The sequence below is a fragment of the Arachis hypogaea genome, chromosome 7 (assembly GCF_003086295.3).
Source record: "Arachis hypogaea cultivar Tifrunner chromosome 7, arahy.Tifrunner.gnm2.J5K5, whole genome shotgun sequence".
NCBI lineage: Eukaryota > Viridiplantae > Streptophyta > Magnoliopsida > Fabales > Fabaceae > Arachis > Arachis hypogaea.
The window spans coordinates 81,487,730-81,504,356 of record NC_092042.1 but is presented as its reverse complement, the minus strand read 5'-3'; the positions used below and the strand labels follow the sequence as shown (position 1 = coordinate 81,504,356).

Here is a 16,627-nt window from a genome sequence, read left to right as displayed (position 1 = left end):
TAAAATATTGTATATTTATTGGTGAGATTTCATTAATATTATTAATGGAGATATGTGAAGATATTGGCGTCAAGTACAGTTGGACAAGACCGTAATCCCTCATACTTACACGCTTGTCTTTCCTTTGAGACTACTTGAGATGAGAGGGATCAGGGCTTCAATCTCATTGCCTTTTTACCTACATCATTCAATCCCTACGTATTCATTCGTATAAAAATACTACCCACCTAGCTACTATATAGTATGTATATGACACTACCCGTAATCAAGGGTGACTCAAGTACCGAGACACCATTGATGAGATGAGATCACATACTTCGTCGTCATGGATAAGATTGTTTCCTTTGACTACCATTTTCTTTTCCTTTCATCTTCACATACGATATAATCAATGGCTCAATTTTATGGATACGAAAGGCTTAGGTGTGCTATTTTCATATGTGGAGTTATGACGTACAAGACAAAAATGTGGGACAGATTTTTCTGAACCAAAGGTAGAACAACTTAGATCGAGTTTTTTGGAAATAAAATTTTGCTTCACAAATCGTATGGTCCGATTTACAGCGGATGGAATTTGAAATCTGAAACACGCAATTCGGACTCTCCGTTTTATTTGTTTCGGCTAAATTTGTTGAGCAAAACGTGACTCGGACCGTCCATTTTCAAGAACACAACTCGCAGAATTCGAGTTCTGGTTCCTCTGATCTCACAACGAGGTGAAGCACCTCTTCTCCCCAGATGAGAGTCCAACACCTCATTTCCTTCCATATTCAAATTAAAAAGCGTACAATTAATCATACCTCCCCACTCACATTTTTTAATTAACTTTCAAATTGAAATCCAAATCATTTCTCAAAATATAATATTCATTCCTTTTACTTTAACAATTACTACATACCTGAATATTATTTCAAGTTAAACCATGAATATATATAAATAAATAAATAAATAAAACTGCATTGTATTCGACTTCATTGATTACCCCCTATTCTCAAATCTAGCTCAATACACGTAGTACTCTACTAGTATTACTATTCACAAAATCTTATGTCACAAATACTCAGATGCGAACAAGATTTGATTGCGTTATGAATGATGACAGAGGTCTTTCTCAGGTCAAGAATTTAATACGCATACCTGATAGATTAGACAGCCCAACAAGCACCTCTCCCCTTCTTCCGTTGGGGGTTCAAAGTTCAAACTAAAACTTCAATTGCTTTGCATCAAACACTCCCATTCCACAATGCCAACATTCGCTGCTAACTATGCATTTTCTATATTATTGTTTTATTTATACTTTTTCCCCTAATAATCATATCATTGATTTTTTTGGTTCAAACTGTGGCAATGGCCAGCTGGCTGGGCAGTGGATATACATACACATATGCTGTTTTCCGCTTTTTTTTTTCTTTTTAATTTATTTTTTTAAAAACGAAATGTTTTTGTGGCATACATTTTGTTAAGAACCATTTTTTTGGTTACTTAATTCCATTTAAATAAGGGGAATGTTAGAGACACAATGACTTTATTGAAAAACAACCACCAATTAAATAAAAACACACTATACCTTTAAATTAATTTTTTAAATTTTAATATTAAAATAATTATCCGTACACTAGTAAAATGAACATCTGATATGTCTATTATTTACATTATTTAATATTTTAATTGTTAACATATACTTTTCCTTTAAATAATTGCTATACGAATATGCTATTAAGAAAAAAGTTAAACATAAAGCATTTAATCTAGAATTCATATACTCTGCTTTTGTCTTTTCCTTCTTTTACTAATGCTAACCATTTGGAAGGAAAACTATTTTCTTAAAATAGTCAAAACAATTTTAAACGAAATTGTTTAGTGTTGCTTATTATTAACTACTTTCTTAAAAACTATTTTCTTATTAGTCGATAACCAGCCAGTTGTGAAAATTGATTGTTTAGTTGTATTAAGGCCATTGTATTAAGGCCCGGCCCTATGTATAATCTAATCCATATTTTAATTTACATATACTCTAATTTGGAAATATGGAGGAAATGAGATATAAGATATAACATGGAGAATTGTTGAGGTATTGTTTGTAAAACTAACAATTCAAATGGACGACCATCTTCAACAATGCAGCCATTGACTCATATACGCAATGTCATCTTCCACTTCCTTGTATTTGTCCTTCCAAAAGAATACTCCAAATTCTTATGTATGTTAATGTAACCTGTAGAGTGCAGGCACCGCAGTTGATCTCACAATCGTCACATATATCTTCTCATGTTATTAATTAATTAATTGGAAAAAGTCTATGACTAGTAACTTTATTAAATTTTGATCAGTCTATAATCAGCAAAAAAAAAAAAGAGTAAAAATATTATTTGGTGACTATTTGATAACTATAAATTAAAAAAGTTACTGGTTTGTCGCTACTCAATTAATTGTTAAGCATTACTTTTGGTTTTGGACACACATACTTAGTAAACTTTAAACTAAAGTGCTTGAGTTTGAGAATTTTATTTCTAATTTGGTATGTCCACAACTCGTGCCTCTCTAAGCTTACAAGTCAATGCAGTAAATTGAAAGAGTATAGAGGAAAGAGTGCATTCAAAGACGCACGCACAAAGATACAGATGATGTTAGAGCTACATGTGTAGGTAGCTAGTTTTGAACATTTTCCAATGCGAGGTGGCTTTGTTTGTAGCAAAGTCGTGTGTTTGTGTGATATTTGGAGAAACATTCCGTAACAAGAGCCACACCACGAAGAATGTCGGTCTATAAGCCCCAAGTAAACCCCTAAACACAAAACATTGGAGAGAGATTTAAGCGGTTTGGGAGAAAGAGAAGGGTGCGTTTGTTTTCCCAAGGGGAGGAGGAAGCACGCGAAGATTTTGGGGTTTGCACAGTGGTGCTCTCACTCTTTGGACCAAGAGATTTTATTTGTCTTGCTTTGCATTTTGCATGGAGAGAAGAGTAGGACCAAACAGACAAACAAAGTCTCCCATAATCATATCTTTATCATTTTCCTACTCTCTCTATTCATGGATTTGTGGCAACTCTGAATCTTTTGCCTAAATAATGTAACCTTTTTGTGCCTTCTCTTTCCTTCTTTTGAATATTCTTTCGTATCCTTCTTTCCTTTTCATCAAAATGGCACTCGCTCTCTCTCACTCTGTTACCGAGAGATATGGGATTCGGACTTGCAAGAGTCTCAATTCAGTAAAGTTGATTGTGACCATCTCTCACTAACATGACACTCAATTCCTCTTGTACTTCCTCTAATGCTATTATGCTAATGCACTACACTACACACTATTTACTTTTTATTTTTTGAGAGTTGAGTTCTTTTTCCACTTTTTTATTTTGATATTGGGTGAGTGATGGTGTATAACCGCATTATGGGGGTACAAGGTGCTTAACGGGAGTGTGACGGCTAGGATTAAAAAATTGGACAGTCTGTTTACTGGTTGGATAGGTACACAAATTGGACCGTCCAATTTGTGCCTCAAGCCACGTGTTAAACATGCAAGGACCCGATAGTGAATATTGTATACACCAAGTGAAGCTTAGCCCCTCATTTCACTTTCGTCCCTCTTCATCAAACCCTACCTTCACCCCACCGTCACTTTCGGCCTCCGATTTCTGTGCACGCAACTATCCACCACGCACAAATTGGACGATCCGATTTGTGTCTCCTTTCACCTGCAAGAAATCGGACCGTCCGTCTGATTTCTTCTTCATCACCTGACTGCTGTTACCCTGGTGTCAAACTCCTATAAACTTCATAACCTCGCGTTACACCAAACCTTGCGTCATATGCAAAAGAAAAAGTATAGGTGAACAATGAAAATATTAAACAATGTAAACAATAGATATATTGGATGTTCATTTTACTAGTGTACGAATAATTATTTTAATATTAAAATTTAGAGGATTAATTTGGAGGTGTAGTGTATTTTTATTTGATTGGTGGTTGTTCATATTGTTCAACAATAAAAATATTAAACAATGTAAACAATAGATATATCGAATGTTTATTTAAAAAATTAGCCTTCTTTTTCCATCCATCTTTCTTTTATTTATTTTAGGGCTAGAATAATTATTCCTTCGTTGGAGTTGGACCAAAAAATGAAAAGGTTATTAAGATAAGTAATTGGACAAGGATTTTTGGGTTCCAACTTCCTCTACACTGGAAACCAGTCCAGCCTTATTCAGAGAGAGCCCAAAACTAGCTTAAGTCCAATTACATGCATGCAGATTGATTGCTATTTTTTAGTTTGTTGCTTCCTTTTACTTGAATTTATAGATGTTGGATATATGGAGATATACATTTCTGTTCAGATGGGAATTTCTTATGAATAATTGATTCTAATACAACGGGAGAAGTATAAATAACTTCACAATATTAAAATCTAGGGTATTCGGAAACTGAAGCAGCACAAAATATAAATCACAATCACAATGAAGTAATGAACAAGAATATGGGCTTGTGCGTGAGATATCAGATATTGTTATTCATTATTGTGAGTCTATCCACACGGTAATGAACATGGGAAAGCCTTGATAAAGAACCAGATGCTGCTGGGAGTTGATAACAGAATATATGTACACAATAAATACAGCAACATTAAGCTAAGTAAAACAAGATGTACAACAATAAATACAGCAACAATAAGCTAAGGGTGGATGATGAGAGGGCAGGCAGAATTGAGATTCAGCACATCCAAGATAAGTCTAGCCTGTAAGACACAGACTTTGCTGCTCCTTGAACACCTCTTTCCGAAATCTGGGGACAATCTTCAACGGCCAAGAAATCCAACTTAAAGGATCCCACAAGTGGCTTCAGTCCATCATCTGAGATCCCCAAACACTTGCTTAAGCGCAAACGGCACAAACGGGGACACTGACTCACAAGCTGTAGACCCTCATCAGTTATCTCTTGGCATCTGACAAGTTCAAGGTTTTCAAGATATTGCGACAAGCAAAGAGTTTCCATTCCAATATCATTGAAGGAGTAAACATGGTCGAGAGCAAGCTGCCTAACGGGGCACTTGTCTAGTAAGCAAAGTATTCCCCTTAATGAGAAGGAGGTGGAGGAAGGGAACTCCCCATCCGAAAACGATATCCTAACTGATTCAAGCCTTGAGCAGTTGTGAGCCAAGGCGATCAGGCTTTGATCTGTTAATCTCGTTAGGGAAAAATCACAAGGAACTCTCAAGGAAACTGACTCGAGTTCAATTGATGTTTGGGATAAAGAAATAATGTCAATGTCCCTTACCCCAACACACATGTCCAAGTGAATTTTCTTCAAGTTGTTGCACCTGGGCAAGACGCAAGCAAGGCCTCTGCCAGGGCTGATGATGCAATTCACGAGGCTTAGTTCCACCATACTGTGGCAGGGGACATGTTGCTTCTGCCATGTATCCACGGATAGCCGGTCATACACCTTCATATAGCGGTAGTTAGCGTCCACCTCAAACTGCAGGGTCTTGAGGTTTTGCCAGCCAGGACCCAGCTTGATCAAGTCGCCTTCGCCGATGGCTCTGCAGTTTTTGATGGAGAGATGGTGGAGGGTGCCAAGCCTGCCGAGGTATTCAAGCCACTCAACGCTGCTGACATTGAGGCATCGAATGAGGTGGAGGGAGGAGAGGTTCTTGCAGCCCACAACAAGAGAGAGAATGCCGCAGCCGGTGATCCTGGGGGTGAAATTCAAGCTGAGGGAGGAGAGGTGGGAGCAGGAGGCCAAGTAGCGGAGGCCGACATCGGTGATGAATGTGCAGTAGCTGAATGAGAGATCTGAGAGGGAAGGGCAGTGGTGCGCCAGGATGAGGAGGCCGCTGTCATCCAACTGCTTTCCAAGCTTTGACATCCAACCGGAGTAAGTGATTTCCACTCGAGACAGGTTCCCAAACCGCCTGCACAGAGATCTCAAACCCTGCTCAGCCGGGTTCATTCCGCACCCAACCTTCAGCGTATGCCTCTGCGCCATGTCCACTTCATAAAGCCGTTTACACGAAAGCGAAGCACAATTCCTGTCACTGCTTTTCTCTAACCTCCCCAATATCTCCCATATTATATGCTCCGGCACTTTATCCATCTCAATTTCTCGCATCTCACGCCAATTTCAAGTTTCAACCTATCTTGCATGCTTTCCCACACATCTAATTACTGCAAACAAACATACACCAATACAATTACCTGCTCTCACGCCATCGCAATTTACATCCTCTCACCAACAATCCACATATTCTCATCGTTCACGTATTTCCCCCCTTCCTTCTTCTTCTGTAATCTTCTTCCTCCGGTATTTTTATTTTCTTTTTTTCCTTTTTTTTGGGCCTCAAATGTATTGGACCTGGCCCATAGTAGCAAGTGGCCAAAAAGAAAAGAGAGCTGTTTGGGCTATAATTTACGTTATTGTCAGACAAAAAAACAAACTGGCTGATTGGCAGAGTTCAGATTTGAGAGAGTTAAAAAAAAAAAAGAGAAAATTCAAGTAGAACCGACTTCACGTGAAGTTGATAGGTAAGAGTTGTTTAATGAAAATTTAGTCAAATCAATCAAATCATTTAACGACTTTTCGTAACTAATAGAGACATTTCCAATAGAGTTTGAGTTTGAGTGACATAATGTCATAACTAATAGAGTTGGGGATAGGGTAACGCCAATGCCGTACCAAAAAGCTGCAACATTTCATTTCCAAGTAGTGTGCATGGCATGCATATGATATGATCCGCAAAAGAATCCAAGCCCAGACAGGGACGAAGCTAGGTTGAAGTTGAGGGAGGGGCTAAAAATTAATCTTGTAATAGAAAAAGAGTAAAAGAAAATTTTTAAGGGGGGCTAAAATAAAATTTATACACAATTTATAAAAAAAATTTAAAGTTTGGGAGGGACCATTGCCCCCCTTTGGTTATATGTGGCTCCGCCCCTGAGCCCAGACAACTTATTAATTTTGTCATGTATGGTTATGATTAGGGGAATCCTCCCTTTTGGACATGAACAAATAAAAACACATGCATGATATCTGAAAAGAGCATCCATGCTCTGCATCAACACAAGGATATAGAAACAAGAAACAATAGCCAAAGGGGGAACACTATCATCTTCATAAAGCATGCGGATTCCGGATGGCTAGGCCCTCCTTCTAGATTCTAGACAACTACACCAGTCCTCCTAAAAAAAAACATCTTATATTGCATTTTTATGAGGGCAACAACATTCACAACTTGGACCTTTCCCCATTTAAAGTTTTAAACTCCTACCAGACAGACAAACACGTGGTTTATGTTATATCTATATTGTCTTTGCATATGTATTATTATTTATATCTTTTACTTTTGATAATAAAACTGACCAAGTAAAAAAAAATAATTAAAGATTACCTCAAATTTAGTCAATCCCTATTTTTCACATACACTTATTACTCAACTTTATAATAATAAATATATGTGAGTTTTGAATATAGAGATAGGATGCCAAAAATTTAGAAGTTAATAATATAGAAGAGGTTAGTATAATTAATAAATTGAAGAAAATAAATAAACTTTCTCCATAGGGCATATGAGTAATAGGTAATGCTAGAGAGAAAAAAAAACAACTAGAATTTGTCTTATTTAGCATTCATTAACTGTCGCAACAATTAATAAATACTAAATAAGACAAATTATGGCTGTTGTTGGCTGATTTTCTTTTGTTACTAAACATTTCTTAATATTATAGGGGGCGGGTTTGTGTATGTGTTTATGTTGCATCCAAAAGGTGTATGTTTATATCAGTAGAAGAGAGGTGGAAGCAGGTCAAGTCTGGATCTACTGTGTGCGTAGTACATGCATTAACTAGCCAGATACATCATTGCTAAAGCAACGACAAAACGAATTAATGATATAGCCATCTCATACCCCAATCATTCAGAACCACAATATTGAGAGCATTCCCCGGCCCCCTCCTCTTTTGTATATGGGTATCGACATAGTATTATATATATTTCTTTTACCGAAAATGCTAGCTGCACCTTTCATTGAATTAATAAAACAGATCGTCGGGTAAAATGTCTAGCTTTGCCTGATAGGGACAATATTTAATTATTGTTGGAAAAATAAGAAAGAGAGATAGAGATATATCATATATATGTGGTTAACAAATATGAGTAGAAAACATCAGTGGTCCGTCTCTTAAATGTCTCAGAACTCAGAAGTCAGAAGTCATCAGAAGAGATTGATGGAAGAAGTTGAAATCCATGTATCCAACGGTGCAAACATGGTGGCATCTTTCAAATAGCTTTTTTACTTTCAGAAATTTTAACAATATTTTATATTGATTTAAGATTTAATTTCAAACGGGCAATAATGGAGGTGGCGTGGTACAAGAAGTCGGAGAGAGATTGAGTCTCCCGAAACTGATGATGATGATGATGATGATGAGCAAGAGCAACAGTTCCAAGTCCATAGTCAATGGTGGTAATACGGCAAAGAAGGCAAGAAGAAGCTCTTCGGAGTGCTTAGACCACATCGTGGCGGAGAGGAAGAGGAGGCAAGAGATCACTCAGAGATTCATAGCACTTTCTGCCACCATCCCTCACTTGAAAAAGGTCGCTCGATCTATGCATGCTCTCCTTCATTTGCTTTTATTATTTCAAGTTACATTAATTAATTTGTTGGATAGATTGACAAGGTGTCAATTCTTAGTGAAGCAATCGCTTATATCAAGCAACTCAAAGAGCAAGGGAAGAAGCTAGAGGAGGAAAGCAGAAAGAAGAACAGAACAGTAGTAGAGTCGGTGTCGTTGGTGAACAAGAGGCATGATGCTGCATGTGAACTAGTTGAAGCAAGGGCGTTGGAGAAGCAGGTGTTGATTCGGATCCACTGCCATGGCCACAAAGCCGTTCCCCAAGTATTCAGCCATCTCACAAATCTTGATCTCTCCATTGTAAGCACAAGTGTCTTACCCTTTGGGACCTGTGCCCTTGATATTACCATTGTTGCTCAGGTATGTACCACCGCACCTACCTCTACAACAAAAAAAAATCAGCCAAAAACAGTCATAACTTGTCTTATTTAGCATTCATTAATTGTTGCGACAATTAATTAATTGTTGCAACAATTAATGAATGATAAATAAGGGCTATTTTTTTTGTCTCCCTATTTAGCATTCCAATTTCAATTCTCAGTCAGTAGTCTGATACCATCCACTGCATCGCAGATGGGTGAGAAATACAGGGCAAGCATGAAGGATCTAGTTCAAAGCTTGAGACTGGCGATACCACTCTGTTAATCAAAGGATTTTCACGCCATCCATGCATCCTAGCTAGCTTGCTTTTTATACATCAATAAATTAAATTTGATGAAAAATAGTGTCTATATACATAAATAATATTTTATGCAATTCTTCCGCCACTCTTGGAGCGTCACAATATTTTATTCCAAGTATTTACTATTTAGCAAAGTATATATATATATAAACAACCAGCGCAGATGCATGCAATATATAATGCATAATGATCATCAAGTTTCAAAACCCTAGCTAACAATAACATGACCAACAAGGCCTCCAGGTAGGGATATATAACATTTTCATCAGTGATAGTTTCCTTTTATTTATGCTCAACTTTTATTTATAGGCCAAATATGTAAGGATAGATCGATGCCAATAATGATTGGTCAATCAAGTCCAAAATTCATTCAGAGACTAGTAGTTCCCTAAAATATTCCCAAAAGACTGGTATTGTAACTAAAATTAGTTAAAAAGCTGTTAGAGTAGGTTATTGTCACTTACCTCTCTACTCTTCAATTCTCTTTTGCTACAATAATAAGTCATACAAAGAGCTGTTGTAAGGATATTTATTATTTAGTAACCTGCAAACCTCTCTTCTCTTACCAATATATTTACCGCAAAAAAAAAAAAAAAAAAATACTAAACAGAATAGAAAAAAACTCTCGTATACTCTTTAACATCTAAAAAGTTAGCTATTAAATTAATCATTAGAATAATATTTGACTTGTAAGCTGTAACATCTTTATTCGGTAAGAATATTTTAGTTTTACCGATATCTTTATAGCAGTCATACTTCCATTGAATTATTTAATTTTTAATTCGTTCATAGTTTTAAATCTGTGAAATATTGAAAATAAACATACTAGAGTTAGTAATTAATAAGAAAATTTTCCCAACAAAGAATAACGCTACTACTGTAACACTTTTTTTTTTGGTAATGAAATACAAACTATTAGAAGTTTATCTTTTAATACCATATAACATAAGAAGTTTTATTTGACTAATAAGATATAGTACATCCGTCAAAATTTGTAAAGATTCAAAGCATTGAAGTTATATATTTTTTGAAAAATATAGGAAATCAAGTGTCTACCAACTAAAAATTGAACAATTTAATTAATAATAATTAATTTTAAATTATTTTTTTAATTTAAAATTTGATTAATCGACATTAATGACATTTTTAAATCAAAATTACTCTAATTTATTTTTTCTTCCACTCACCATTCTCCACACAAAATCACAAATCTTAATCCCTCCTCCCAATGCCCTACGCTGCTACGATTTCGTCGTCGCGCTACTAGTATCGTCGCAGCACCGTTCTCGCGCGCCATTGCTGGTCGTCTTTGCATCATTCTCCACCACTTCATCTTCCGTTCGCGCAGGAAAGACAGCCACCATCGTGTTTTTACTTCACCCTCCTCGCATCCCATCGTGACTCTCCATCGCTCGCGTGATGCACTCTTGCCGCTCGTGACTCCCCATCGTTCGCCACTTGCACCCCATGACTCTCCATCCGTCGCGACGCAGCCACCACCAGGTCTCCATTCGCGACGCGTGATCAGCTATTCTGATCCATGGCGACTCCTTCACTCATCGCAACACGCCATCGCGAGTTCCTCTACTATCCACGCAACGCCGTCCAAGACGTCGTCGCCGGCCACCCTGCGGCTCTTCTTCTCCTCCTCCTATTTGGATTTGAATGATTTTTTTAACTAATTTTTTATGTTTTTTTTCTGCATTTCGGATGATTCTTTTTTATTAATTTAGAATTATTCTTTTTCTTATATTTTGTATGTTTTTCCTTAGGATTTAGAAGATTATTTTTATTAGTTTTGGATGAGTTTTTTTTTCTATTTTTTGTATGTTTTTTTTCTTAGGATTTAGATGATTTTTTATCTTATATTTTGGTGCTTTGTTATTTTTTAGAAATTCGAAGTTTTTTTTTAGAAAAAGGGATCAATGTCACCGTAAGAAAAGAGAGTTATTTTAACACGTTTTTTTTAACACTATAGTTAAGTGTAAAAATTAATATATATTTTTGACAAATATTACAAATATCAAATTTTCTATGTTTTTTTATGAATAATTTGACTGTAGAAAATTGCTACTCAATTTTGACACTCATTTATTTTCAATTTACTCTATTATTCCTCTTTTTTGTTGAACTCTATCAATTTTGGCATCACATTGCTCTCAATTTGGTATCATACTACTCATTCTTCATTTTCGAAATCTCAGTTTATTCTTCAGTTTCAAGATCATCTCGTTTTTTATTGAGAATTTTTGTTGAGAATTTTTTATAGTCAATAAATGTAAAAATAAATAGTATTTTTGACGGTTAATAAGTATCACAAAAAATATATTCTAAATTTTTTTAACAAATTATTTTTTACGGCCAATATTTATCAAAATAAGATCTAAACTTTTTTTACAATTACTTATATGTTAAAAATATTATTTTTGACAAAATTTTTATTAATATATTTCTATAGTTAAAATAATGTCAAATTTTATTTTTTTGACAAATTTTAATTTTTTTTAACACATATAATCCTAAAAAATAATCTATATTATTGTAATGTGTTTACGTAATAAATGATAAAAAGTGAATTAAAGTAAGAAGAGATAATTAATAATTATTAATTTTGTATCTTTTAAAAAAATTTAAATAATCACTAATTAATCATAATTAATGTTATTAGTTAGTATAGAATATAATTAAAAAAAATTTGTTAGCTTATTGTTGGTTAGACCCCTCTTAATTTTTCAGTAGCATTGATATTTTTTTAAATAAATGTGATAAATCAAATTGTATTGTCCGTAACAAACAACACTTAATTGTAATGCATTATCTAGTTAACCTATTTTGCTGCTGGGTAAAACATGAATCACGCATCCTTATGACCTTATCCGCTTGATAACTAATGATTATTGTTGCCCTTTTTCAACCAACAACGTTGGCTATTTTGGATTTGGGGAAAATAACGCGAGTCATTTTTTGACTTTGTCGTTGATTTATGCATTGCCAGACATCAATGAATTAGAAATAGGGTTATGATAGATAATTAATAATTTTTTGAATAACATGAATAATTATTAATTAAATTAAAATATATTACATCTTTAAATTATTTATTTAAATTTTAATATTAGAATAATCATTTATATACTTAGTAAAATAAATATTTGATATATCTATTGTTCACATTGTTAAAAATATTTGCATGCATTTCGTATCGTTGATTATATTATTGGTTCCATCACATATCTGATGGCTGAATTTATGTATATTTTTAAGATATAGCATTCGAAATCTTTTTGGATATACTAACTAAAAAAATAGATAGAAATTAAAAGAGAGAGGGGTTGTGAATAGAAAATTAAACATAAGCTAGCATAAAATTTCTGAATGATATTGTTGTATTTTTTAAAAATGAAAAACAAAATAATGTTGATTATTACATATGTTTTGGCTTATTGCATTTTAATTTTAAAAAGCTACGCCTGTAATGTAAGTGATCCCATTTGACCTTTTCCACCTTGCAGGAGTAGTTTTCCAGATCAAAGTGGGGACAGATTTGTAAAATAAAGAACAGTACAAAGACAACACAATCTATAGTTTTATAGACCTTACATTTGGCATTTTTTCTTGTGGTGGGAATCTCATACAAGATATATACGAGATTTGTCTTGCACCTGTAAAAATCGGCCAAAAAAATTTGGTACCAAGATATTTTTACGTTATGTCTCAACATGAAACTGGAGTGTTATGTCTCGGTATAGTGGGTCAGACTTTCTTACTAACTACGAGAAGATTAAATATATACTTTTTAAGAAAGAATAAAAGCAATCTAATTTTTTCTCCGGTTAAAAAATGAATATGCATAGTGTGAGAAGAAAGTGATATGATATTTTTTTAGCTATTCGAAAAAAAGCAAAAAGCGAAAAATAATTAAAATATTATTTTTTCTCTGTATAAAGGATTACACATACAGCAGAATGAAAAAGCTAAGACACTTATACTTCCTCTTTTTTTAGAATTGTATTTTATAATATTTTTTTCTTTCTTTAACTTCAACATCACAGAAATTTTTAGTTTAAATAAGTGTAATAATTTTTTTGTGTAGGAGTAAAGGTTGTAAAAGACTTAGAGAAAGAGTGTTGAATTTATGACCTTCTTTTACTTTAATGAAATAACTTTTTAAAAATAAACTTTCAATCTGAATCTGTTTAAACTCAACAGCAAAAGATTTATAAGACAATTTTTTTTTCTCATAAATATCAGAAAACAGAACAAAGAAGGAAGAGAGAAGATGACACTATCATGTATCTTGATTCAGTTGCCTTGTGCAATACAATCTATATCCAATCTCCACTACAATAGTAGTGGAATTTTCATTATAGTTAAAGTATTACATACACCAATTCCACAAGATTGACACAATCCTTTCCTTCTCAAGTTCTAATCTAACTTGACTTGATTATGCTAACACCTAACTCTTCATTCTTAGTGCTAACCCAACTAAGAGGTACCTCACAGGTACTGGATATAAGACAATAAAATCAGCTTAAAGAAATCTGAAATCACTCTAGGTTTTTCTCTCAAGTGTTTCACTCAGCCTTTTATCATTCTTTGGCTTTTTCTTAAACTCTCTCTTTCAGCCTTTTACCACTCAAGAAATTACAGAAAGATATACATTAAAAATGAAATTACAATCTATAAAACATCAAGGAGATTGATACTTCAATAACCTCTATTGTTATGCGATGAACCAGATTTTCTTAACTCTAATTTCGTTCCTCATTCTGGCGGAATGCTCCTTTGATAGGAAGTACTGTACAAGTTGATAAACTCTCTCAGAGAAGACTTCTCAGAACATAAACTTCAAACCTTGGTTCTCTCTTCTTGGCTTTAGAATAATGTAAAAATTTTCTTTTGTATCTCCTGCATGTTGCTGAGTTGCTCTCTACCAAGTCAACTCCTCGAACTATGTGCTACCAACTTAGTCTCTCACTTTCTTCCATTAATCCCCAATTTATAACTTTGAAACAGATCTCTTTCTCTTGACCGAATGTCTCAGAACAGCAAAGAAAAAAAGTTTTTAATGGCAATCCCGTATCTGAACCTTTGAGATACTATTTGGTCCTCAAAAAATAATTTTGGCCTTTGATTCACAGTAGTATATTTTAGAAATCATTTTTTTCATATATCTCAAGATGAAATAATAGAGAGTTGGAAAAAGAGGGAAGAAAGTAAGATGCATGTAAAAGAAAATGAATCATCTTTAGCCTATGACTTAACTTGATATGGTTTGATTTGGGTGATTAGATCTCAACCTTTTTACTTAACCCTTCTCTTTCTTTCTTCTTCGATGATAGACTTAGGAACGAAGCACTCTCTCTCTTCTCTGAGTTCTGTCCGAATTGAAAAAGGAACATTGCTTTGGAGGCAAGCACTTGGAGAGATCAGCTCGAAAGAATTACATTGGGCTCAGGTTGGCTTTGATCTAACTGACCCAGCTGAATTCTTTGATTTGTTTTCTTTGGGCTTCCTTTGTTTAGACAGCCCACCAGCAGATTCATTTTGTTCCATATTGGGCTACTGCTATGTTTGCTAATTATAGCATGCATCACTTAATCAGAAATAATCAAAATTAATTGGGTGATTAACCTACTAAAAATAATGTTTGTCATTATCAATTTAATTTAGTTAATTTCTTAACTCAACAATCTCTTCCTTGATGACACACGTAATTAAAATATTAATAAAAAAGAACTGAATTTGAATAAAGTTAAGGAACTTCCCTTTGATTTTGTGTTGCTTCCCCTTTCTTAAAAAAGAGTTGCTCCTCCTAGATTTATACTCTTCTCTTCCTTCCTGTTTATTATTTTTATAGAGAACACAATAAAGTACAACACACAATTCAACTTGACTAAGAAATTTTACACAATCATCAACAAAAATCTAGTCCAAAATTTGATAGATTACATCAGTAATTTAAAAATATCCATTTAAAAAAACTGCTCAAAATTAAACAAAACAGAACATCAAGATTAACAAAGACATGTTCAAGCAACAAATCTTGTAAGATGAGGTCAGATATGATTATCACAGCCTGATCATAGCAGTATCAAGCTTTCAAGTTCAATTCACAAAAAATATCACAGCAGCAAATATTCATGACAGCAGCAGATTCAATTCACATTTAAATTAGTTTACTATTTAATTAACCCACTACTACCCTTTTTGTCATCAAGAGTGGAAAAAACACTCAAAACGGCATCTGAAATCCTGCACAAAAAGTGTTAATGCAAAGTCCAAACATGTAATTAAGTGAAAATAAATGCAGCAGTGCTTAAACAATTTACAGTCATCCGAAACAAAACATAGAGAAGTTCAAAAGAAACAACAACAGTTTTATGAGATAAAATTTAATAGAAGGTAGCAGCAACATGAGACAATTCTAGACATCCGAACCATCCTCCTCAGAATCAGCTTCTTCTTCAGCACCAGTAGCAGCATTTTTATCCTCTTGGAGATTATCAATGAACTTCACAAAAACAGCTACTCGATCTCTTAATTTTCGGAGGAAATTCTCATGCTTGCTTGCTAGCTTCCTATATTTTTTGCTCATAGCAATCATATGGATTGACTAGGAGACAAATTCTTATATCACGTCCTTAACAACCTCAAATAGAACAAATTTTTGTCCAGTTGAGACTGAGATATCCTCGGTAAAAGATAGGGGAGAATCCTCAGAAACAGATTCATCATCATCATCATCTATGTTCTTCCTATGTAATTGTGTATTCACTAACTAGAAGCTAAGATGAAATATACGTCTCGAGTTGCCATCTGTATATTAATGTTATTATTAGGGGTGATTTATATTTTACTCTTCATATTTAAGATATGTAATAGAAATTGATTTTCCGTAATGCATCAGTCACCAAAATAGTTATACTATTATAATGGAACCAATTTTCTCGATTTTAAAATTCTCAGCGCCTGGATATGATTCAAAATAAAAAAAATTAGACTAACATACAACGAAAATGATAGGAATTATATATTTATATATATACCATTAATGTTACTATTAATTATATATACTATTAATATTAATCTTATTATAATACTATATTATTAATAATATAATACTATATTCATATTTATATATGTAGTAAATTTTATATAACAATATATTTAGCATAAATATATTAATATAATAGAAGGATTACACATACAAGTTATTTTGGTTTATAAGTTATATAAGTTGGACCAAACCTAATAACAAGAACGCTCACCCATACGAGCATGTCAACACGCGTGCTACTCAATGGTTTCTATAGCGCGCTTCAC

General features: G+C 33.9%; 2 protein-coding genes across 2 annotated transcripts; one reads left to right on the top strand and one right to left on the bottom strand.

The window, feature by feature from the left end:
- Positions 1-4,475: 4,475 nt before the first annotated feature.
- On the bottom strand, positions 4,476-6,566 carry LOC112703797 (F-box/LRR-repeat protein 14). The gene has a single exon (XM_025755395.3). It carries the CDS (start codon positions 6,098-6,100, stop codon positions 4,703-4,705), a length of 1,398 nt encoding a protein of 465 aa, XP_025611180.1. The 5' UTR covers positions 6,101-6,566; the 3' UTR covers positions 4,476-4,702.
- Positions 6,567-8,000: 1,434 nt separating this feature from the next.
- On the top strand, positions 8,001-9,383 carry LOC112703796 (transcription factor bHLH19-like). Its single transcript, XM_025755394.3, has 3 exons — positions 8,001-8,578; positions 8,653-8,976; positions 9,190-9,383. The coding sequence occupies exons 1-3, from the start codon at positions 8,390-8,392 to the stop codon at positions 9,259-9,261; spliced, it is 585 nt and encodes a 194-aa protein (XP_025611179.1). The 5' UTR covers positions 8,001-8,389; the 3' UTR covers positions 9,262-9,383.
- The last annotated feature ends 7,244 nt before the right edge of the window (positions 9,384-16,627 follow it).